This window comes from Rhinolophus sinicus, chromosome 15 (assembly GCF_057876585.1).
Source record: "Rhinolophus sinicus isolate RSI-liver-muscle chromosome 15, RSI-T2T, whole genome shotgun sequence".
NCBI lineage: Eukaryota > Metazoa > Chordata > Mammalia > Chiroptera > Rhinolophidae > Rhinolophus > Rhinolophus sinicus.
Genome location: NC_142515.1, coordinates 12,065,312 through 12,091,550, shown reverse-complemented (window position 1 = coordinate 12,091,550; position 26,239 = coordinate 12,065,312). Strand labels below are relative to the sequence as shown.

General features: G+C 39.2%; 1 protein-coding gene and 1 pseudogene across 1 annotated transcript in view; both read left to right on the top strand.

Annotated features, from left to right (window-relative positions):
* The first annotated feature begins 730 nt into the window (after window positions 1-730).
* Window positions 731-1,237, top strand: LOC109443870 (ferritin light chain pseudogene; annotated as a pseudogene).
* Window positions 1,238-22,501: 21,264 nt separating this feature from the next.
* The window catches only part of CCDC172 (coiled-coil domain containing 172), a 45,473-nt gene continuing 41,735 nt past the window's right edge, over window positions 22,502-26,239 (top strand). Inside the window, exons 1-2 of the mRNA XM_019725305.2 lie at window positions 22,502-22,580; window positions 22,788-22,873. Of these exons, the coding sequence (XP_019580864.1) occupies window positions 22,502-22,580; window positions 22,788-22,873 (165 nt within the window). The remainder of the gene's footprint in view (window positions 22,581-22,787; window positions 22,874-26,239) is intronic.

Below are 26,239 nucleotides of genomic sequence, written 5' to 3'. Positions count from 1 at the left end.
CCACCATGTAAATGAACTCCATTTCACACATAAATGTGCTCTGTGGCAATGGTTCAAAATCCTTTTTCTTCAACAGTAAGCAGATTGAATGAAATAAAAAATGATGTGCCAGGACTTAAAGGTACAAATGGTACAAATTTCAAATTATTGATTGCTGACTGCGCTTACAGACATCAAACAATACTTTTTCAGGCAACTATAATAGTCCACTTCAATGGAGACATGATATATTACAGGAAAATTGAAAATGTGAGGACTATTTGACTGGTCAATGGTCATTTTAAATTATTAAGGTTTTAGGTTTTATATTGTTTTTAGGTTATAGAAAAAACAATACAAACTAGGAGGAATCTCATCAATGTCAAACCTTCTATACCAAGCATCTTTTTTATAGTTTGAAAAGTACTGAGACGTCCAGTTAGAATATGAACTCACTGTGTGTTAGGAGAAGGGCATATTTGGGTAGAATCCATAGGCAGTGACAGCCCTTAATGGAAACTCTTGCAGGACAGAGTGCCCTCGGCATTCCCCCGATCTGTCTCTTGCTTCAACTCTTATTTTAACAGAATTTGGACAGAACAGACCGAGAGACACCCCTTCTTCCAGCATCCAACCACCCTCCAACCTCTTTTCCACTCTCAACCCTCAAAAACCAACTCAGCCATCCTTAGTCTCTGAGAGACCAGCCAACACTGTGTTTTTGAGCTTAACCCCTTATTGCCAAGCAACCATGAGGTCCCATGTTCGTCAGAATTATTCTACCAAGGTGGAGGCCACCGTCAACCGCCCGGTCAACTGCATCTGCAGGACTCCTGCACCTGCCTCTCTCTGGGCTTCTATTTTAGCCACGACTATCATGTGGCTCTAGAGGGCATGGGCCACTTCTTCCATGAGTTGGCTGCGGAGAAGCGCGTGCGTACCAAGTCTCTCTTGAAGATACAAAACCAGTGTGGCGGCCGCACCTTCTTCCAGGACCTGTAGTTTTACCCCACCCAAGGGGAGTGGGGTAAAACTCAGGATGCCATGGAAGCTGCCACGGTTGTGGAAAAGAGCCTAAAACAAGTCCTTTCCGATCTGCATGTCCTGGGTTCTGCCGCACAGACCCCATCTCTGTGACTCCCTGGAGAACCACTCCCTGGTTGAGGACGTGAACCTCATCAAGAAGATGGGCGAACACCTGACTACCCTCTGCAGGCTGGCCAGCTCTCAGGCTAGGCTCACCTTCAACCACAAGTAGGAACCTTTGGAGCCCAGAGGCCTTTGCGGGGCCCAGCTACATCCCCCTGGCCTTGGGCTTCTGCCTGAGGCCCTTCCACCCTGCAGCCCTCTCCTATGATGTGGACCAAATTGAAACAACAAAGCTTTTAGCAGCAAAAGAGAGAGAGAGAGAGAGAGAGAGAGAGAGAGAGAGAGAGAGAGAGGGAGGGAGGGAGGGAGGGAGGAAGGAAGGAAGGAAGGAAGGAAGGAAGGAAGGAAGGAAGGAAGGAAGGAAGGAAGGAAGGAAAGAAACTCTAGCAGGCCAAAGCAATCACTCTTAAGGGGCCCAGAACGTATTTATGTAGGCACGAAATTTTATCAGGAAGTAACTTCTGATGTATAGGTGAGACATGCTCTCATAGACTCTGAATCTGAACTCTCTCAACCTACTCACTTCTTTTCAATCACCGTTAGGTAACATCGTCCCAAAAGTAACTAAGAAATCAAGCCAACGGCCCCGCATCATTGCACTTGAAGTGAGTGCTCTTTCCATAACCTGGAAATGGGAAGCAGATTTGTGTATTATAAAAATCAACTGGTCAGAACTCCTTCAGTTGCAAGTGACAGAAACCAAACTCAAGCTAGCTTAGGCCAAAAAGGTAATTTATTGTCACATATTATTAGACAGCTCAAGTAAGGTTGGAGCCAGGGGTTTAGATGATGTCATCAGGATTATGTCTGTTTCTCTCCATCTCTCAGCTGTTCATCCTCTGGAATAGATTCATTCCCAAATTGACTATAACCACATGGAGGGCCCAACAGTCAAGGCTGATGAAAGAAGGAGGAGGAGGAGGTTTTTTCCCAGATGCTCCCATAAGGGTAAACTGGTTAAAAAATTTACACTGGTTTTGTATTGATCGGTACACTGAGGCCCAGAGCACTCTTCTGAGTCTCTTACCTCATAACAGGTACTCTCGTCTCCCCTCCACACACACACTCCCAACTCTGTCCCCTTGTATTGGTTCAGCTCATGGGCTTCCATGACGATTTCACAAGACACGATGCTCTATCTGTCTCTGTCTTTGTTTCTCATTCTCTTTTTCTTCTCTCCACCCACCAGCCCCCCCCCAATCCATATCAAACTTTAACACAGGACACCAACTGGTCCTGCTTAGGTACATTCTGGCCAATCACTGTGCCCAGTGGGATGGATGTCCTGATGTACCTAGGGCATGCCCATCCCCATGGGAACGGGATCAAATCTTGACGGACAGGCCCACCGATTACATGTGCAATTGGAGTGAGGGAAGCAGTCTGCAAAAGGAAGTGTTCTACCACACACAATTAAGAAATATACTCCACCTCAACCACCGAAATCACTGCGAAGCACCAGGATTTGTTGTTTTATGTGATTTTCCCTGATCTCAGTTTTCTGATTCAGTTGAGTCCCATTAAGCCAGTTGAAATAATTCCAGTATGGAAATCTGTCACTGGTAGCTGAATGAGGAAAGGAAAACTTGTTTGTACCTCATGCTGGGGCCCTGGACAGCCTGACCAAAAATGTGTTGCTCAAAACATGTACACACGTGCCTAGGCTTCAAATGTGGGCATGGCACCAGGCCGTGCAGTAGTGAAGCTGCTGTTTACTGCAGGAAACAAGGTGCGGCATTTGACAATTCTCTCCCCTTGGAATCTGGCTAAGGGGGTGAAGATTGCTATTTCTGGTGCAAATTGGGTCAAATAAAAAGGTACTATGCACTTCTTATATACCAGGCCTTATGGGGACATATTAGTGAGTTTTTAAAAGATTCCCTGCCTTCAGAAAAATCACAGGTTTTAGGGAAACACAGAAAAGCAAGTAGCTAACTAGCACAATGTGATTAGTATTATGAGAATGGTATAATGAAGTGTTACGGGAACAAAGAGGAAAAGGTGATTAATTTGGCTGGGGATGGAAGGAATGAGCAGTAATCAGGGAAGTGGGGAGAGAGGGGTGTCACTAGAGGTATCTCAGGGGAGGTGACATCTGACCAGAAGAATGAGTGGGAGTGTGATGACTTAGGAGAAGGATAACAGCGTTTTAGGCAGAGGAAATGGCAACAGGAGGACGGACGAAATCAATCCGACATCTCTCTAATAGTTGCTGGCCAAGCTGCCACGGCTAGCACAAGGGGGGAGATTGAAGCAATTATTGAGAAAACCTTCTCAATCTTTCCTTTCCTCCTAGCTGTGGAAATTTGTCCGTTGCTGCATTTTTATAAGAGAAAGAGCCTTGATTCCAGGGACCACACAATGTTAAGTGATAGAAAAAATATTTTTTAGACAGAATAGAAAAAAAAAACAGAGCACCTGAATTCAGCTGGGGAAAACTAGACTTGATAAGAAAGGAAAATGAAAAACTTTCTTCTCTGTTCTCTCTCTCTCCATTCTTCCCTCTTCCAATTTTTTTGGGGGCGGGGGGGACTGGAGTGGGGGATAGTTTCACTTCAGAGAGCAAATCCACTGAGCAAAAACATGTGTCTGTATGCAATTGATGCCTTGTGAAAACTTAATAAATAGTTATAGCAGGATGGTGCTAATTACTCAAATAATTTTTAAGAATTTACTAACATAAATATCAAATTAAGGAGCAATCCAGGAATTGATTCCTCTGCCCTCTCTTCCATTATCTTGTCTCCCCAAATATCTGGGTAGCTTTTTAGCATTCAACACATCTTTTGAAGATTAAATCGCATTAAATTTTTGCCTTGCTAGGAAAGAGATTACAAATTTATGTGAAAACAAGTCTTTGGTAGAAATGTATGCAGAAATGTGAAGAGGGGTGAAATTCTGGCTAAAAGTCCACAAAATGCACCGCAAACGAACAGAAACTGAATGGACCTTGCAGTTTGAGTTTCAGCACCACAATGTATTAACAGTGTGACTTTGGACAAATTTCTTAATCTCTGTAGACTTCAGTTTTAAAATAGGAATAATGGCAATATTATTCAATGTATATAGAGTTTTTGAACATCAAAAGGGACAATCCATGAAAAAAAATGTTTTACACAGTACCTGGCATACAGGATTATATTGAAATCAACAGAAACTATTAGAAAAGTGCCCCAGAAGCAGTACTGACCACAGAAGCAAACATTACATCAAAATTCTAATCTGGTACCACCTACCTCATCTGTTTGTCTCTTCATCAAGGTGTTACATTAACAACATTTGGGAACTGTCCTTATGATATTGATCCATATTGGATATCACCAGAAGGCCAAGGGATGACCTTCAGTGCTTTTCACCCTCCTGTTATTTGCCAAGAGGAAAGAGAAGGGCATTGGACTCCTTCACTGAAAACCTAGGCCATTTGGCACCACATGAGTTGGATTATAGTGAGAGAAGGAGGAGGTCCTAATGAGATGTTAACACTGGGCCCAAAAGGCCATGACACAAAGCCTCTCCCCTCCCCCACGTCAGAACTTTCTCTTGTTATGCGAACATTCCCTTCAAAAACAACATGTCACTTCATGGGAATTAAGTCTTAGAATTTGTTAATGTGTAACCTTTGAGCTGCATACTTTCTAGAAGACAGAAGGAAGCATAAGCTTCTCACTGAAGTGCAGTGTGGGTAATAGTTCAAAAATGAGTATGAATGTTCCCTCTATGTTACAAATAGGAAGTAGGTACATAATTCAGTGCCACGTGCCTTAAAATATATTTGCCTATTGAACTCTTGACTTGGAATTCATATCTTACAAAGGAGCTGAAATATGAATTCGCGTGGAAACAAGTCATGAAAAAATTTCACTTGGCTGTATTATAACTAGACCTTTTTGTACCTTACTTTTATAGTTAACTGCTTCAAAACATTGTAATTCATCTTATTTAATATACAAAGAAAAAATTATGACTGATTGAAGAGACCAAATTGAAAATAAACACGTGAACAAGAGTACTTAGGGCTATACACTTTGTGGCAGAATTTCCCAGGACTTCATTCACATACCTGCTATTCAAATTCACTTTTAGCTAGATATGTACACCACAGGGAGATGTTGACCGTTTGTGATTTATTGAAACATCTGAACAGTTGCAAGATACGGCTCCTTGTGGTCATCTATCATTCTGAATGATAATTAAGTACAAAAGGGAGATACAATTTAGAAAAAGAGCCCCATGAAGTTGGGATGACAGGAATGGGCCACACCATGCTTTGTGTTCATAATGAAATTTGAGAAAAACATATTACCAGAAAAATCATAATAGATATGTTGGATTTTGCAATAGCCAATAAACATGACTGCAGAATGGGTGAAAACCATGATTTCTAGTCATAATTAAATAGTGGCATCTTGGGTCAATTTTTCAAGTGACATTATAATGGTCTTTGGCTATGTCTACAACTGACTTCTCACCTTCTTTAAAAAGCGTGTGACATTGAGACAATGTTGATAATTGTAGAAAGGAGCTGTATACTTTTAGCTTCTCAGTTCAGAAAAAGTCAACCCCAAGTGGTGGCTTTTGAGTCTAGAACCAGGTCTGTCATTTGCACATTTGAGCAACATCAGAACCTCAGTTTCTCCATCTGTAAATTAAAGACAACAATAATAATAGTGCTGCTTCCCCACAGAATTGCTGTGAGAATCAAACGAGGTAACAGATGTCAGCTGCCATTATTAGTATCTGCAAATCAATTAATTTAAAGAGAATTACAGCTGTTATTTCTTCTTAGAGAGCTTAGATGCAGCCTTATGTGGAAGCAGCAGGGTGACAATACATTATTTCCAAAGGTAGCTATTGCCTTGAAAGTGAGATACCCTTGTGCTATTTGTTTCGCAATCCTATTTTTATTCCTAGGCTGAGGGGACATAGGAAATAGTGGTCGGTCATACATAGGTATCTAGGAAAATTCATGTGCACAGATAGGCCCAACTATGCATTTGTAAAACACAGTATGTGTGTCTGTTTGTGTATCGTGTATTAAGAGCAGGGATTCTGGAACCAGATGGTTTAACTTTGAACCCTACTTACTTGTTTGTAACCCCGACAAGTAACTGAATCTCAATCTTGCTATGCTTCGGTGTTCTTATCTGGGGGGAAAAAAGAGGTATGTTTGTGTGGATTAAAGTACTGAGAATGGTGTCTCTGCATGCTCTAAATGCCTCCTAAATGTTCATTCTTCATACTATCAAGGGGACCTACATTTTAGCAGCAAAATTATCAGAGGTGATTTACTCTGTTCGAAACATACACTCTTGTCCCTCTGGTGAATAAGAGTTAACCAAAATGCTAGCCTAGACCAGAATCACAACTTTTGGAACTAATGGCCAGAAGGAGACTGAGTGGCCTGTCACCAAGTCCTTGGTAGCTGCCCAAACAGAAATCCATACCGGGCTTTGAACCACAAAACTGTATATCGCAGAACACGATTCGCCCTAACATGGCTAAGTACTCCTCATGAAAAAAGGATCATAGCCAAATACGTTTGGGAACATTTTGTTACACTATGCAAATCAGGTTTCTTTGTTGCAGAATGTCTCAGAACCTTTAATAAACTAATGCGCATTGTGAGTCTCCAGAAGACTGTAGAATGTACAGTTTTCCCGTTTATTTCCATGTGGAATCATTGTTTTCATTTTTTTTTTTTATATAAAGAAAGCCTATGGAAATCTTGAGGGATATGAGGGGTTCCTTAAGGCTCAGCTTGGAAAAATACTTGTTTATGTCATTTTTCTCAATTTCAGATATTTTAGACTGGTACATTTTTCATAACAGGATGGTGAAGAACCAAATGTACGCAACAAAATACTCTTTTTGGCAGGAGTGGGTTTCGTGGACTCCTCCCCTGGAAGGTCTTGGGGTCATCTTTGTTGGTAATGAGTTAATTATGGCTTGTCTGTGATTTTAAAGAAAAGAGCCCCACGTCCTTGAGATGGCTGGGGAACACAGAACAGCGTGCACCATGAAAACTAGACTTAAATGTGATCTTTTGGGAACCCATTTGCACAATTTAGAGATGATGAGAATTTCTTTTTTTATGGATTAAAACAAAATTGTTAACTGCAGAGCAGAGGTCAGGTCAGACAGAGAAACTGCTTGAGACAATGTGCTGATGATGATTTGTATTTTATGGTCGCTGAAGAGTTTGAGCTGCTTGTTAACGAGACCAAGCGCCATTACATATATTACCGGCATCCGCTGTAGCTGCAGAGCTATTTTGAAATATCTTTATGCTACATTTGTTCAAAGTATTGTCTTTCTGTTAAAGGAATTCACCTGCATATTAAATTTTCTCTAGACTATACCTCTGATAGTTTCAAGAAATATTTCTGTCTATCTCATTGTCTGAATTTGGAAGCTTTGTATTTTCTTTGAGTGCCATTTCTTCTGAAAACTAGTTGTTGACAAATATGACTGTCACAATGATGGTAAGACTGCATTACCCTGTTGATTTTCTAATTCGTTGTCTGAATTGTAATGACTGAAAATAAGAGCAGTCTCTCTCAAATATTTTGTCATCTTACACTCTTTGAAAGATAAATGGTCTTAGAATAGTTGTTGAAATTCTTTGCTAGAATTGAAGTTTTAACATCAAGGTCTATATCCGAGAGAATGTAGGTGGCATGGATTACTCCTTTTTGGGTAGGTTTTTCTCAGCTAAGCAGGGGAATTCTGTAGGGTCAAGTCTAACGTAAAGAAGAGAACATAAAGGAAATGGATTTCCAAGTAAAAAAAAAGAGAGCTGGAATGTATGTTAAAAAGAGTACCGGTCCAGGCCTAGATCTGTCAGGAAGCCGTGGGCATATCAGGCAGCTATCCGATGTCAATTTCCATATTTATGAAAGGAACAGACATGAGTAATCTATAAGAGACACTTTTTCATAAAAAGTTGGTATGGAAGGAGAGGAAAAAAAGGAAAAAATAAGGAGTCTAGTGACTAACTGTAGAATTCTTTCCATATGTTAAATGTGGGAGAAAAGTCATATGATGAGGACCCATAATCTGTATTCTTCAGTTACCGTTTCACATGTAGATTAGTAACGGCTATTGCTTTTGGGGGGAGATAGCATTTCCAAACTTGACTCCATTTTCTGCCTGGAATTTTGTGTGCTGTATGCCTAGAATGTTTTTTTGCGTTTTTCTTTCTTTTTTTTTTTTTTCCACTTCTCATTTGAAAGGCTTTCACTTACTATGCCTATAAGCTATCATGTTAAGGCTCAATGCCAGTGAAGTTTCAGGGAAAAGAGTGAGAAAATTATTTAAAAGGACTACTTTTTGATAATGGCAGTGTTTTGACAGCTTTTGACAGGCAATTTAAAATAATGCAACCTCCTGGATTACAGCCAACCTCTGAAATGGGCTGTAATTTAGAATGATGGCAGCTCCTATGACCTCTGTATTGGAGAGTCACTGGAATTAAAAAAAAAAAAAAATCTCCAGTTTAGGTTTATATTTGAAAATCTGGCTTAAATGTTCTGACATGTAGCCATTTTATTTAATGAAAGGACTTGCTTGTCCAGCTCCAAATACTTGTTCTAAAGCTGGGGAAGATTTCCTCCCTTTTTGTGTGTGGTAAAATTCTTCTTCTCAGATTCCACTCCCGACCAGATTGTGGGCATTCTAATGAGCTGGTTGTAGGCACGTCTGCCCTTCTCTCCACTGGATGAAATTAGACCCACCCGGGCACTGGTAAGTATATCAATCTGTCATTCTGCAGTGAAGTCCTGGGCTGTTACAGCTTTCAACTTTCTCCTTTCACGCCAATGTGTTGTCTTGGATTCTGAGTTTGGTCCTCAAGGCCCTTCTGAAAAATAGATTCTATTACTCCCTTAATTCTGAAAGTTAAATGCTTTTTAAAGAGTTGTGTAAGTTAAACATGAACTGGGTATGCAGTGTAGGATTTTTAACTGAACTGCAGTTCTCCAAACATACCAATATATTCCAAAATTGCCAGTTGCAGGTCATAAAATATTTACATTATGGAGTAAATAATGTATGTTTAGTAAGAAACGATGAAATATTTATAGTTTTTCTAAAGATACTATATGGGGTTTTTCCTCTACCACAGCCATTTTTCTTGAAGCAGGCAAAATAGGCAACTTTAAGAGCTCTGGGAACAACAAGGAAGCGTCTACGAAGGAAGCAAACGTTCTGAGGCAGTAAGTGGAGGAGCCTCCGTAAGGAAAAGAAACAACAGCTGATCCCAGATATCAAGATACGTATTTCATATGATTAAAGGTCTAAGGAGTCATTAGCAAACAATTTTGGTATTTTTACCATTAAATTGAAGAGTTGCTAGGCCCTGATCTCGTGACACAATCATTTGCCAACGCCATTCTGTGGGAGCGTGTGAACCTCAGAGGATGGTATGACTATCCGGGCTTTCAAACGAATACATTTTTCAAACCTCTCCCACACCCTCATTGACCCTGAAGAACTATCGCAGTGTTACTAAATCTTCATGGCACATGTTTGGGAAGGCGTCTGAAGAAGCTTTTAACAGGAATGTTCAACAGAATCACCTAAGAGGGTCTTATAAAGAGATTTTCAGGCTCCCACCCACTCTCAGGAATTCTACTAGGATCCTCTAGTGTAGGGCCTGGGAATCTTCATTTCTGAAAAGCTTCCCAGGTAATTCTGATGATCATCAGGGTTTGGGGACTGAATGATGGTAGACTGAATATTGGACCCCAAAGATATCCAGGTCCTAACCCCTGGAACTTGTGGATGTTACCTTATATGACAAAAGGGAGGTTATAGATATAATTACATTAAGATTCTTGAGATTAGCCTGGATTAACTGGGTGAGCAATGAATGTAATCGCTGGTGTCCTTGTAAGAGGGAGACAGAGGGAGATTTGACCATAGAAGAGGGAAAAATGATAATAAAAGCAATAGGCTAGGCTTCTGGCTCTGAAGATGGAGAAAGGGCCAAGAGCCAGTGAATGTAGGTGGACACTAGAAGTGGAAGAAGGTGAGGAAAGAGATTCTCTCCTAGAACCCTCAGGAGGAACCAGCCCTGCTGACATCTTGCCTTTCGCCCCGTGAAAGAGATTTTGGACTTTTGACCTGTAGGGCCGTAAAAGTTCTAAGGTACTATTTGTGGCCATGTGTTACAGTGGCAATAGGAAATAAATACACACATCATTGCCCTAAGCCACCTCAATTTTAATAGTCCTCTGTGGCTAAACACAACACTTCAAGCCAGAGCATCGAGGCCCTAGGACTTAACCCATTCCCCAACTATGGAGGGACACAACAGCAGCCTTGACTCTAGAAAATACTGCTGCCCCCTCTTCCCATCAACGTGGAGCACCTCCCTCACATTCCCTTGAGGATGCCACTGCTGCCCTAAAGGGAAAAGGCAGCAGTGTGGGACCGTGGCCAATGACTGCATCCCTCAAGCTTGGACCTCAAGCCACAAGAATTCATCAGAACTCTCCTGTGTGCTCAGCACTCTGCCAACCACTGTGGGGAATTAGGGAGTCAGGAGAGGTCACTCCCCGTTCTCCTGCTGAGTACAGACACTGCAGAGTGATCAGACACTTAGGAGCATTTTCCAGGAATGCCAAAGCTGAGGCTCCCCTGTCTGCACAGGACATTGTCTAATTTTGGGATAGGACAAATGCATCATTGCCGTTTAGAGGAAGGATGATGTCAAAGCATGGGCTTCCCAGTTCTACTGTGATTAGAAGACCTGGAAATCAAGTCATTTGTACAGAGTTCTAGGCTCTCGGCAAGCTGAGCGATGAACAAATTATCCGTGCAACATTTGAAATGTATTTTCCAAGGTGGGTGAGTGTGTGGGGGGGAAGGGGTATCTATATTTTTTATCAGTACTTGTTCCTATCAGAGCTCCTCTCAGTGAAAGAAAAAATAAGATGGCAGCTGCATAGAGCTGGGATAGCATCTCGTTGCTATGACAACAGTGTCTGCTCTGCTCCCAAGCTCCATCTGGTATTTTCAGGCCTAACAGCCAGGTAGCAATGCCTAGTGGAAAAAAAGGCATCAATAGAGATTCTTCAGATCAAGCACAAATGAACACAGCAACACCATGCCCTTTCTATGAAAAACAGTGAATTACTTCAGCAGCAACAGGGCATTACAAAGACAGACCACTTAATACATAGACCATGCTGAACTAAGCAGCACAACATGCATATAAAGTAAAAGTAGCTGTTGGGGCTGATGGGGGGCTTTTTCCTAAAGGCAAGCTGACCACGCTCCCATGGGGTGATTCTCTTCTCTCCTGCTCTCTTTCCTGGCCCTGCGTTGTGGAGCTGTGTGTGCTTTAGGTAATATGGATGCAGCAGCTCTTACCTAACCTTCCCTTCAGATTTTATCCTTGCTGATTACTGTTCCCTGGTAGCTCTGTAGAATTTATGAGAAGCTGAATTTCAGTTCTCCTCCATGGGCACACGCTCACAGAAAAGCATGCTTTTAAAACACAATACGACGCAGTTTTCACCTTCCCCCACTCCCATTTTGAACACAATGTAGTGAAAGCACTTCCTTTTTCATCCTTAATAATAACATCATTAAGGATGCTACATCTTTACAAAGATACCATTTATCTAAAATACGATGCAAGGTGACTTTACAGCTACGTTGTCATGCAGTATTTGGGGCACACTTATACTAAACAATTATTCCCTGTTTATCTGACTTTCAATTTTAACAGGGTATCCTGTATTTTTATTTGCTAAATCTGGCAACCCTATTTATAAACAGAGACATATGCTTTTTCAATTCAATTGATCACTTAGGCTCTGAAAGAGTATATCAAAATGTCAGTACTTTGAACTGAGTGTTGGTTTCCAGCATTGACTGGTTATTAAAAGGAACATTTAAATGTTCATTGTTTACACCAAAAACGGTTGTTTGCATCAAACTTTACATACACTCATTTTTTTTTCCTTCTCTCAACTCAGAGTTACTGGGCACTTGCTCCTTGCTTGGCACTGGGATTTCCAGAGCTGGGAATTCGTGGTACACAAGACCACCAGGCGTTCCTTCGTGGCGCTAACACCATGCTATGGCTCCTGGATCTTATTTCAGGACATTTGCGTATAAGCACTTTGGTATACAACGACCCATCAGACATGGTGTTGCCCTCTAAGAGCAAATAAACTATACTAGGTCAGTTGTTCCATACGCATCTTAATATCTCCCCAAACCTCATCAAACCAATCCCAAGTAGTTCCATGGCATTAAGTCACAGAGGAAATCAAACTGTCACTTTTCACTTCCTTTGTCCCTCAGTATCCCAGGTTAGGAGACAACTGACCCTGAAAGAGTCAGACATTACCCGGTGCCACACCACCGTCAGTTTCTGAAAGACCCTTCTGCTCTCTCTGGGTTCCCTCCACTTGAGGATCCATGCTCTGTCTTCTTCCCCTGGAGATGTCATTACATGAGTAAGATTGGCATTCTCTCTCTCTCTTTTTTTCTCTCCTTTCTTTCTACTGCCCTAATTCTTGCCTCCTTTTAACTACTTCATCTATTTGATACTGGTAACTACTAAACCAAAGGGGAAGAATTGAAGGTCTGCAGTATTCCAGAAAGTTTTTGAGATATGGACCTTCTTTAAGTTTTTTCTATATCACTCAGATTCTTTCCTCTCACATCTCACTTTTTTGACAGTAACACACTCAGTTTTATTTTATGAGAATGCTACACTCAGGTATGACATTTAAAATATGTAATCACTGTGGTAGACAGGATAATGGCCCCCAAAGATATCTGCATCCTAATCCCTGAAACCCATGACTGTATCACCTTACATGGCAAAAGGGACGTTGAAGATGTGATTAAAGACTCTTGAGATGGTGAGATCATCTTGACGTATCCAGGTGGGCCCAATGTAATTACAAGGGTCCTTATAAGAGAGCAGCAGAGATGTCAGAGGAGAGAGATTTGAGGATGCTAGATCGCTGGCTTGAAGGTGGAGGAAGGGGTCAGGAGCCAACGGATGCAGGCAACTTCTACAAGCTGAAAAAATAAGGAAACAATCTCCTAGAATCTCTAGAAGGACTGCTGATCCTTTGAGATCAGCAAAGTCAGACGTGTTAGCCTAGTCAGACCATTTTTGGACTGGTGACCTTCAAAACTGTAAGATAACAAATTTATATTGTTTTCAGCCACCAAGTTTGTGGTGACTTGTTATAGCAGCAATAAGACAATGCACCTACAGGCCCAAGCACTGAGAAATCAGAACTACCCTGAGCAGGTGTTAACCCTTAGTTGCTGGATTGTGCGAGATCTGCGTCGTCATGGAGATGGGACAGCCCTGTGGTGGAAGTTGGCACTGGAGGGCAAGGGTCAAGGTTGTTTACCAACCACTGTGGGAGCATTTCAATAATTTTACAATGGGCGAACCAGTGCACACCCTTCTGCAGATGTAGAGTGGATTCTGGCATCATCCCTAAGGCGTTGATATTAACCTATAACCAAAATGGCCAATGCAATGATTCTAATGGATTTGTAGCCTCTTTTTATGTGTCCTACATTGGGCTTTTCCAGAGCGTGAACAGGGATGACTTTTCACTTAAAGGCTTTTATCACTAAATTTGTAGTTGTTTGTTTGTTTTTCCAATTTACTATCTGAACTTTCCATCTGTAAGTATCGAGTATTTTTTTTCTTTCCTTCCTCCTATTTTCTCTTTTATTTTACTCTGTCTCTCCTATCTCCATCTGAAAACAAGTAAAATAGGGGGAAAAGAGAGTCAGTGTCTTGCTCAAGGTCATCTAGCTAATTATCAACCAAACTGAGCCCTGGACCTGGGTCAACACCCTCTATCTCCAACCAGTGATGTGTAGTCACTTCCCCACCAAGGGAACAGTGCTTAGCGGTTGTCTTCTTATTCTTAAAATGCAATAATTCCCCTACACAACCCTCTTATGACCTTTCACTGCATAGTGAATAAAATCTGAACTCCTTCCATTGCCTTCAAGGCCCTGCGTAATTGGGCCCTGACCATTTCACCAATCCCATCTGCACAATGATCCCACTGGCTTCCTCTCTGTTCTTCAGATGCCAGTTCTGTCCAGCCTGAGGGACTCTGTAGAAGTGGAAATGTGTTGTCCACACTGTCTATGGTAGGTGTCTGCCCCACACTGTTAGATTTTATACCAACACTTCCACCATGTGTATTGAATTAATGAATGTGGAGTTTGCTTCTTGTTTCCCCTATAGGCTGCATGAATGCAGAGAACTCATTCATCTTGTTCATTGTTGTGGCAGAGCCTGGTACACAGTAGTTCTTCAATGCACAGTTAGTGAATGATGTTTGTGGTCATTCCTGATGGCCTCACCCTAAAGCCATATCACCATTCTTAAAGGCACAGAATTCCCAGTTTGTCTTGTAAACCACTGAGACAGGCAGCAGCCAATCAGATGCTGGGACTGAATAAAGGAAAGACAAGTTGTCTGGCCAGTTACATAAAACAGGATAGCGGGCACTTAAAGGAAGTGGAAACTAGTTTTCTGACCTCTGCGGTGATCAGCTTACACTGTGAAGCAGGAGCCATGAATCCCCTTATCTACTTCTAGATGAGACTATTATGTCTCACTTACAGTTACAGCCTTCTGGACTAAAATATCATATTTTATGAGTAATAGCATCTGTAAGTAAGATAAAAGACATCACAGAAGAAAATGAGAGCATTTAAAATACAACAATTACCGAAATAAAATCATCTTTAGGACATTCTTCTGACAAGTTCTCTTAGGTTTTATTAATTTCTTCTAAGGATATCACCATGAATCTTTTTTATGGGTGTTTGGATCCCATGTGCACAATCCTTGCATCTATTCACTGGAGGCTAAGCTACAATAGAGTACAGGATCTCAGCTGTTTCTGCTTTTTTCCATGATAACACCTTGAAAAAGGAAATGGTAAAGGTAGATTATCAAACAGTTTAAAAAACCCATGCATGGACACATTTTACAAGTAGAATAATGAGCTAGAACAGGCACAGAGTTACAAGACTGCCAAATTTCAAATGATGATATATACACCACTTTAGTAATTCTAATATTTTGCAATATTTCCATATTTGTTTTCAGATATTTAAATTCCTTTCACTCTGTTTATTTATTCCCTTCAATACTATCCCTAAACTGCTTACTATTATGAAATATCATGAAATAATCAGCTTATTCTGTTTGAAATGTTTCTTAGTGACCTCTTTTATTTAAATGTTAATTAATTGTTTCCTTTAACTATCTTACAGATTTTCCATCTTCTATTATCAACACACTTGCAATGTCAAATAAAAGATAAAGTTTATGAGCCATGTAAACTATGATAAAACATGCTGAACTGTCTATGGCATTGTGAAAATAATGGCAGTGTTTGACTTTTATAATGTTAAGCTATTGTACTAAGGCCATCAAAGTCATTTTAAACATTGGAAATGTAAAGTAGTTGTATCTTGATGAATGAGCAATTTTGAAAATTGTTTTAAGGAAAAACAGAATTTATGGTTCACTCTATATATACACATGTATGTTTATATGTACATTAACTTTTTTTCAAACTTTCCAGGGTCACTGTGAATAACAAATATATAGTAATAGAAATATTAAAATTTATCCAAGATTTCCAAATAATCACTATGACTAATTCACTCAGATTAATAGACATATTCATAGAAATTTAGGGTAGAATCTGTTGATTGTTGGTATAAATTTGGACCCATTGAACAACTAAAGAGTTGATTATTTACTAAATAACCATGTTCTAAATAGGAAGGCACAGAATACAATAATGACTAAAACAGGTAACTGGTAAGAAAAAAATACCTTAAATTTCTCTTTTAATTCTTTCTATGTAATCCTAAACCGTTTAAATTTATTGTCATGGAAATGACAACTTGATACAACCAGATTTCAAGCCCCATGTTTTATTCATCTTTGTAATTCCAAATTCTTACTTGCCTTACATATAGTATATACCCAATAAACAGATACTGAATAAACAAATGAATCGTACAAGGTGGAGAAGAGTGGTTTCCAAGTTTTGTTTTGTTTTGTTTTCTGGGGTCAACAGGCTAATCTCTGGGGTAGGGCACCTGCGCAGCCTTCCTGGACCTTATGCTGGGCTCTGGGCTCTGACACTGTGAAAGTCCAAGTTTACCAGCTACGCTACACTTTTTTTTTCTTCCAAAGATTTTGATATTTAATGACTCCTAATGTGTTAATGGAATTTCTTTATGTAGTATCTTTCGCAACCAAAACAAGTTTGTTTTTTTCATAATTTCTATAATGAGCATTGATTGATGAAAGTGTTTCTTAAAAAGTATGTTTTTCTTAATCAGTAATTAAGAAATGAGTTTACTTAAATTTCTATTATAAAAGTGTGAAACTTAAAATAAAATTGACACCTTAAACATTTATATTTATATATGACTTTATCATATATCAGTATGTGTGTACATGTATGTATGTGTGTTTTATCTATATCTATGTATCTCTCTGTCTCTCTCCTTATTTATAGCTACCATCTATCTATCTATCTATCTATCTATCTATCTATCTATCTATCTATCTATCTATGCATCTATTATATATCTATCTGGCTTCCTACCTACCTATCATTGGTCTTTCTAATATCCTTAATGGAGAAACCCTCTTGCAGCAGATAAACTGCCCCAGGCCAGCTCTGTACTCTAGCTGTTATGCCCTTTCTTTAAACTCTTACTACAGAGTTCAATATAGAAAACAGATAAAAGAGGAGTTGTTTTAACTGTAGTAGTTGAAAGCCACTGGTGAACAAAAAAGATCTTTCATTGAAGCACAAGGAATTAGGAGGGAGTTCCAGGCCTAGCTCTGACCTTAATAGCCTGTGCAATGTTGGGACAATCCATCAACCACCACAGCCTCAGTGTTAATATCTATATATAAAAAAAGGGATTGTCAAGATATTTTCTAAAGTCTGTTAAGTGACTAAAAATGCTTTATTAAAATAGAAATAAATCAGTCATTTAAATTTTTAAAAAACTCAGATAACTATTTCCCACAATTTAACTTTCAAGCTCTGTAGTATAGGTTGAATTGTGTCCCCAAAATAATAGGTTGAAGTCCTAACCCTCAACAGCTCAGAATGTGACTTTATTGGGAAATAGGGGCATTGCAGATGTAGTTAGTTAAGGTCCCACTTGAGCAGGATAGGCCCTTATCCATTATAATATGACTGGTGTCCTCATAAGGAGAGAAAAAGAGACAAAGAGGCAGAGACACGCAGGAGAACTCTCAAGGGAGAAGAGATCGAAGTGATGCATCTATAGATCAAAGAACCCATAAGATTACCAGTAAGGACCAGAAGCTAGGAAGAGGCAATGAACAGCTTCTTCCTCAGAGGGCCCAGAGGAACCAACCCCGCGGACACCTCGATTTCAGACTTCTGACCTCTAGAACGATGAGAATAAAATCTTGTTGTTTTAAACCACCCATTTGTAGTATTTCATTATAGCAGCTCTAGGAAATTAATATAAATATTAAGAAACTAATATACTGCTTTGTATACAAATTTCATTTTTAGTTTTACATAGTAGATAGGTAGCTGGTTAAATAAGCATTTACAACAAGGGATGATCCATTCTCAATTATTTTTCCTTAGGTCACATTTAGTTTTAATTCATTACAGATGCATTGCACTACTAATCCAAATTCTAGAAGCCTGAAAACGTCTTCAGAAAAGTTATTAATTTGTTGGTAATAAGCATTTTTTAGGAAATGTATCTGCCTTGAAATGAAACACAGCTGCTGAAATGGTGTCATTTTCGCCAGTGTCTAGTTTTTGGAGGCAGTAAATGAAGTGGTGAAGGGTAACCTTGAGAGAGTATCAGGGTTCAAATCCCGATTCTGCTACTTCTTAGCTATTGTATGTGACCTTGGACAAATTACTTAGCTCTCTCTGCCTCGGTTCTCCAATGTAATGTGGAAATAGCAAAAGCATAGGGTTGTTGGATTGACTAAAAGACATTTTTTTTTTAGTACTTCTAACCCACTGTCACAGATTGACTGCATAAAACAACTCTGACATGCCATTCACCTGCTAAAAAACTTTACATGTTCCTCCATCACATAGAGAAAATGTTAAACACTGTCCAAATGTCAGCTCTATCTTCCTTTCTGCTTTTTTTCTCCCCTACTCACTATCTGTTGAAGTCCCACCCTCCTTGAAAATCCAGCTCATGTTTCATCCCCTAATGATAAGCCTTCCCAGAACACCTACAACAGACTTATTCTTTCTCCCTCTGCCGTATTCCCATAGCACAAGGGTGAAACTCTTGTACACATCCTGCCTATGACTTATTGTGCATGCTATGTCCAATTTATTGATTATGACCTCCAGGAGGGCAGGGCCTATACCTTTCAATCTCCTATAGTATCTAACAGAGATTTTTACACTTAGTAGATACTCAATAAATGGTTGTTAAACTTGGTTGAACCCACATGTTTTTTCTTTTTCTTTTTGGCAGATGCCCTAAGGAAAACGTAAGATAAATAAATTACTTTTCTTCTTTTCATTGCAGTATATATGCCCTCGGCTAGTGGGTTTTTGCAAGCCTGTTTTAGAATTTAGGGAAGTCATCAATCTAAGGAAGGAGAGGCAATGCATTTTAAATCACAAGAGCAATATAGCCTTATATAAGGCCTTCTAGCAAAGCAATTATCAATGGTTCAATAACCCAGGTGCTAGTTGTTGAACAAAGTGTTACTATGAACAAAAGTCTAAGGTGGAGAGACAATGAATGATCTTAACTTTTATATTCCATAGGTATGCAATTCAATGAAACATGTACAGATGGAAAGTTTAGATCTGAGAATCATACGTGGGTATCATAATGCAAATAATTGGCTTTCTTTCTGAAGAACATCTGTTGAAACATCTGAAAGTAGTTGTTTATACTGCTGCCAAAATGCTGAAAAATATAATAATTCTCCAAAGAGGTTAGAAATATCCGGGGGAAGAAACATACTTCTTATGTAGCTCCGTTTTTATTAAATCCTGTTGTTGTTTCTCTAATGTGGCACATAGGAGATGCTCAATAATATTTGTCGAATGAATGTTGAATAAATAGCAGAGATTCATTAAACAGTTGTTGAGTGAATCATTTTTTTTTTTTTTTAGACTTATAAGATACATTTCCAGGAAATAGTATGCCCTAGTTTTACCATGTTGTATATCATTTTTATTCAGCATAAATGAAAGTAATGCTACTCTTGCTCTGGTGAATAGCTATAAGAAAAATATCTTAACATTATAGAAAATGTATGAATAAAGCTAGATGTATGATAGCAATATTTTAATACCTTAGTATGTTACTTGTACTCATTATAATGAAACATTTAAAATTTGAGTTGTGGGTTTGCATAATCAGGTTTGCTTTAATAAATAAAATAAAATTAAAAAAAACCTTGCTAATGTCTATAGCTGTGATTCCTCTAAGCAGATTCAAATTTAGGATTTAAAAAAGTACCAAAATATTCTGGGATGTGAAAAAGACTGCAGAAGATGAAGAAGCCATTTCTCCTCATACCCCCTTTCCTTCCCAGAATTTCTAGCAGCTCTCTCGTCTGTACTCCTGTGTGAGTGAGGTGACTGGGCTCCCTAAAGGCTGCCCAAATTTCCCTCTGCCAGAAAGAACATGTTAAATAATAAATGTAAGTTTGAATGTAACTAATAACATTAGAATGTTAAAGAGCAGCCTGCTTTTGAAAACCAGCCTCCTTGTGAGGATACTCTCTGTGCAAGTCCATGGGAAATAATTCTGAAGGGAGTGATATTAATTAGTAATATAATTTATCTTCTGGAAGCCCTAGTCTTTGATGGCCATCGTGGCACAGTTCATAAGCCTCAAAACGAATGCTCAAAGAAAGTGATTCAAAACATAATTTCAGCTTTGTTTTTCATCCTTGAACAGATAAAAGAGTCAAATTTATTTCAGTATATCTAAATTTTACACATACATTTATATGATGGAGATTTATGAAGTTATAAAAGTGTGTTTATGAAGAGTTTTCAATGAAATGGTAAAATGCTTGTGATGTAATAAGAGGGAAAAGGAGCAGAATCTAAAATTAAATTCATGGCCTCTGATCTCATATTTCTTGGTTTCTGATCTTACTCTGCCATGTACTAGATAAGCAACCTTGGCAAGATACTTAGCTGTTCGGTGCCTCAGTTTCCTCAACTATACTATGAAGATAATAGTGAAAATCATTTCAAAAGGATATCGTGTCCAGAACAGTGCCTGGAAAATACTCAATAAACAATAATAATAAGTAAAAAATAATGTAACTTACAATATTTTCAAGTTTGTAAAGGAAAAATGCAAGCTGAGGATGACTACCTGGAAGGCAATAACTGAAGTATTATTGTTTCTGAATGAGATGTTTGTGGGCAATTCTTTTCTACTTTGTTATACTTCTCAGTATGTATTTTCAAATAAAGTTTAAAAATTAAGTTTTAAGCATGCATGGCTTGATGGAAATTAAGTTTGAAATTTGGAATAGGTTAAAATTTATAACCAATTATACTATGCATTAATGAAATATTAACTAAGTATTATACAGATGACGTGACAGAATTTACATTTACCTTCTTTTACTTTGTTGTAAATACATTCTAACCAGGAATTACTTTTTCAAGTTTAGCAATGTCAATTTAACATTCAGAAATAAACTCAAATGTTTATTATAATCTTAATATTTTGACCTACTAAAACTAAAAAATTATTTTTTAATTTAAAAAATTCCCAAAGGTGCCTTTCATGTTTAAGCTCTAATTAGCAACCACTCTGGTCTCTGACACATATTGCGCAGATATTGAAGTGTTAATAATACTGCAGCTTGATTACAAAAAGGCAATGATTAATTTTAAAGCAGACAAAAAAGGTATGTCCTGATTACAAAGGAATGATTAAAGCGGAATGTCAGACATTGCACATTTATAGCAGTCTTTGCCATAGTCAAAGGATAAGACTTTGCAAAAGTTTATATTTAGAATCACGGATACTGCCGACTTTATAATACTGGGTGTTTGTGCCTTGGAGATAGATCACCCTGACTCCAAAGGCCTAAGGCCTTTGGGGGACACATGGCCACAGGAAAATGTAAGGGTGATGGTGTATTTTGCAAGGTTTAACAACGTAGTTTCTTTTTCTTTTTTCTTCTTTTGTTTCCTTCCCTTCCTCCCTGATTCAATTGCTCTCGTTTTCCCAAGGTTGCATACATACCTCATTAATCTGGTCAAGAACATGGACTTAAAAGAAACTTGCAGCCCTTCGACTTCTAGAAGCGGACAACCAGGCTGCAACTCCCCTGCAATTTTCCACCGGATGACGCATGAATCGCCCCTCCAACTGAGTGGAGATACCATGAGCTCCCAAAGAACTGGATGGACCCCAGGATGGATTTTTTTGGGCGTCAAGCCCCAGGAATCGCTTAACTCGCCCTTCCCTTTGTTCTGCCTCTTCTTACAGGCCTGTATCAAACCTTCTGGCTGTTCTAGAAATGGGGAAGATGGCCTTGGAGGCCGGAGTCTGCCATCTTCCCAGAAGACTGGCATTTTGAATAAACCTCCTTTTCTTCCCGCCAACCTTTGTCTCTGGGACTTCGGCGTTTGTGGGGCCAGCAGCAGAACCTGGGATTGTCGGTACCAAAAGCACCCGAAGGCAAATGGGCCAAAGGAGGCGCCGTAGTTTATGTCCCTGCGACGCCGGGCCGACCTGAGGCGCTGCCTCAGCCTCCCCGCAGGCCTCCACCGGCGACGTCGTCAGTAAGGACAGGTTGTGCTGACAGGCGGGGCACTGTGAGGACCTTCTCTCCAAGAGAGGGGACTGAGAGGTAAAGGCTGAGCGCAGAAAGGGCCGCTGCCCAGACCTGCTCGGAAGCCAAGGCTCAGGGCCTCCATTTTTATTTCCCGCCGGCACAAAAACGAAAACCGGAGACAGGGGCCAAGGCCTGGGCTGAGGGGACCTGCATTCAGCCCGGGAAAAGCAGAGTGTGAGACGGTTCTCACACGCGGAACGAGGGCGTGAGAGGGGGCAACACCGGGTCTGTCTGTTAGAACAGGACACAAAGGCCGGGCGGTGGGATGGGCGGCCCGGGCGGCACCCCTGGGCCGTCGGGTCCTCTCCCCGGCCTGCCTCGGGCTCCGTCCTGGGTGTGGGCAGGGGACCCGGACTTGGAGGTCCATATGGGAATAGTCTCAGAATAATCCTTATTTATTGTGCTTTCCAGGAGCTTCAGAGGCGGTTATAAAATATTTAAGGGCAAAAAAAGGATCCGCAGGCGCCTGTGCCGGAGATGAGTTTGGAGTCCTTGTTCCAGCACATCATCTTCTCGGAGCAGCGGGCGGAGGAGAGTCGCCGCCTGATGCGACAAGGTCGGTGGGGTCGTTTGCACGGGACCTGTGTCTCCTTCAGTGGGCAGCTTGGAGCAGAAGTAAATCCCCAGCGTAGTGGTCTGAGCAGTTAGGGGAGTGTGCTCTCCACGTCGAGGGGAGAGACAGCTGAAAGGTGACTGTTCACAGGCCACCGAGATGGGGACTCGAGAAAGATTGATGTGTTTAAGGATTTACTTTGTATTACAGTCAGGTCGGAAATCAACAGATGCCGTGAAAAACTTAAGAAAGCAACAGAGGAGCTGAATGAGGAGAAAATCAAGTTGGAAACTAAGGTACTGACCTGTGGCGTGTGCTCATTATCATTTGAAAAAGTCTGTTTTAACTTGACTTTTGGAAGATACTTAACGAGTTGTCCTTCAAGTAGGAAGCAGGTTACTGGCCTGATTAGCATATTGTATGTTGCCTGGGAATATTTAAAGTTTTGAATCCAGTGACACGTTCCATTCTAATATGAATTTGACCTAAAGAAAGCAGTTTAAGTAATAAGGCATTCATTGGCCATATTGTGGGATGGTTAACATTTTAAAAGAGCACAATGTCATTGGAAAAATAATTGTTCCATAAGTAGTTGGTGCACTATGTACATTTTGAGTAATAAATAATTTAAGCAGTGTGCTATGTTGATGTAACAGTTGAATGTAGCTTTCAAATGAGTCTCTGCCTTTTGTTTTTCAACTCTCTACCACATTTTGTACTTGCCTGTCATCCAAAAGCTTAATTTTTCTACTAGCATTTCTCCTTTTTCTGTAGCATTTGTAAAGTTCTGTTGTTGTAAATAGAAGCAAGGGAATCTGATGGTTTCTTGAAGGAGGATTTTGAAGCGTGCCTTTTGGACAGGCAAATTAATAGGACAGAAACATTCCGGTCAGGGGAGGATCTGAAGGAAAGGGAGACATACCCAACGCATATTGGGAGAGAAGTCACCCAAAGCAGAGGACTGATATCTGGGAAGAGGAGGAAACCATCGCAGGTTTTTGATTAGGAAGCAGGAGCGATAAAAGTGGTTTTCAGAAAATCTCTCTGAGTTCTGGGAGGAAGAGAGCTATGAACATCGTCCAGGTATATCACAATGAAGGCCTTGCTATGAGAAGGGGCAGACAGTCATACAAAAATATTTATTCAACTCCTAAAGATCACTAAGCAAGCAGTGTGCAATGGGAAATCTGTTTGAGGAAGTCTGTTTGCCTTAAAATATGTCTGTCTTAACTTACCACTGAGGAACTTCCAGTTCTCTTTTCGAATAATGTAATTATAGATCTTTTCTCTACCAGGGGAGCTTCTGCTCTTCCACGTCTTGCTCAGGGATCACCTGTGAAGCCCTCCCTTGGACATCTTGGAAAAATTCTTTCATTATAACATTCAGTGCATCACCTTACAATTAAGCAACAATTTATACTTGTGTTTGTGTTTGTATCTTTCAATTTTGTGAGCAGTATCGCTGGAATTTTTTTCTTACCCATTTTTTTTATTCCCACAGCCTTTATCCAATGCCTAGCATTAGTATATATTAGCATTTTAAATGACTTAATGAGTGCTAATAATGAGATAATAGGGAGAGTGCTGTCTTTTACAATAGAATTTGAAACTATTACTCAGTAAGATCTTAGGTCCTGTTTTGCCTGAATAGCAGATAGACTAGCTGTTAACAATGCTAAAAGCTGATGGGATGGGCAAAGCATTAAAAATGTCATGATATACTTTAGCTTTCTTTTTCTTTAGAAAACAATTAATATACTTTGAGGACTGGTAACTAGAAGCTATTAGAAGTAATAGGCAAAACAATTAGGTAATGCATAGATAGCTACCACTCATTCAGCACTTGCTTTCTGCTGGGCACTGATCTAAATACCACACCTATATTAACCCCTTTAATCCTGCCACGAATCCTGTGATAAGGCACCATCATTTAATCCCCCTTTATAGGGGAGGAAACACAGAGGTTACATGACTTATCCATGGTATATAACTTAAAAACAAACTACCATAATGAAAGTACGACAGTATATTTTATTAAAACAGATTTCTGAGCTCATCTTAAACTTTTTTTCATGAAATTCACATATAACGTATGTGAAAATTTTGCGTAGAGTTTAGGGCAATATTTTTAGAAGGGCACTTATGTAAGTTTTTGTACAAAAATGTATTTTTCCTGGATTGATGAAGATATTGACCTGACAGATAGCAAATGTTAAAAAAAAAAAAAAAAAGATTTGCTATTTGAATACCTTCTCTGAAAAAAAATTAGGTTTACTCTTTGTAATATTTTATTTGTTGGCAGCCTCTTTTGCTGGAAAATGGAAATGTAATTTGTTGATATATACATGTACATAAAAAATGTAGATTCAAATATTTATACCTGAGAGGAGAGCAAATCCCTAACATTGTTTAGAAACATTTGCTGAAATTACTAATTAGTATAGGTTCGTAAATGTGTATTGCTTTTTAATCAGCTCGTGTATGTGGGTAATAATGCAATTGCATCTTATTAATAAAATTAACATAAGAAGGTCACATTTCATACAATACTAGTTTGTAATTAAAATAATTTGATTTATGATATAGTCAAAATGGTGTGTGTGTATGTAGGTGTATAAAGACTTTAAAAGTAGAACCACAATCATAACGTAAGTGACTGATGGGAAGAACTGAAGAAGTAATCATAAATTGATTTCTTGTTTTTTATTCTCAGAGTTAATTATATGTCTGCCAATAACAATGAAAATATATTTACTTGAATATTTGACTTGGCATTTATTGACCAATGTATCAAGTAGAAGCAGCAAAAAGAGAAACTAGAATATAATTTGAATAGGCCAGTGCTTCAGCTCCGTGTATAGTAATACTTCAGAAAATATTTTGGGCGTTTATTTTGAAAGTTGCCTGTGGTCAAAAAATGTATTTAGGAAGTACAGTATTCATTTTTCTTCTGTTCTTTAAAACCTAGGTAGCATGTAATTAGAACTTGAATGATAGCATTTGCCTTTCAGGGCTCGATGAGTCCTTTAAAATATATGGTTGCAAAAGTCTCAGATTATACAGTATGAGTACTTCGTGAATTGGACAGCTACAGCATGCCTGGTTAGGTTTGGTAATATGAAAACAGAAAGACAAGAACGGGCCCTGGATTTGCATTAATGCTTACCAATATACCAGAGCTTGTGATGGGCAAGGAAAGGTTTTATTGATGACAATGCAAATCAAAATTAAGGGCTCACAGAATATTTGTAGCTTCTTTTAAGCATCTAAAAGAGTTTTCTTTTAGTTTTATTATTTTAAAGAATATAGTTAAAATTTGCATATAGCATTTAAACTTTATAAACATACCATATGAAACCTAATATAGTATCATACTCCCTTAAGAGGAAGTAAATGAAGGAAAGTCTGCGGTAATGTTTATTTTTTTCTTCTCCCAATTTTAACTTACTGCGTAAACATCATAACAATAATCAAATTTTATGAACTTTTTATTAGTTTCAGGTGTACAAAACATTGCAAGTTAGACATTTCACCCTTCACAAAGTGATAACTCCTCTCCCCCAATCTATTGAGCCCCTCTGATGTTGTATATATCTATTACAATTCTATTGACTCTATTCCCCATATCTCATGACTATATATATATATATATATATATATAT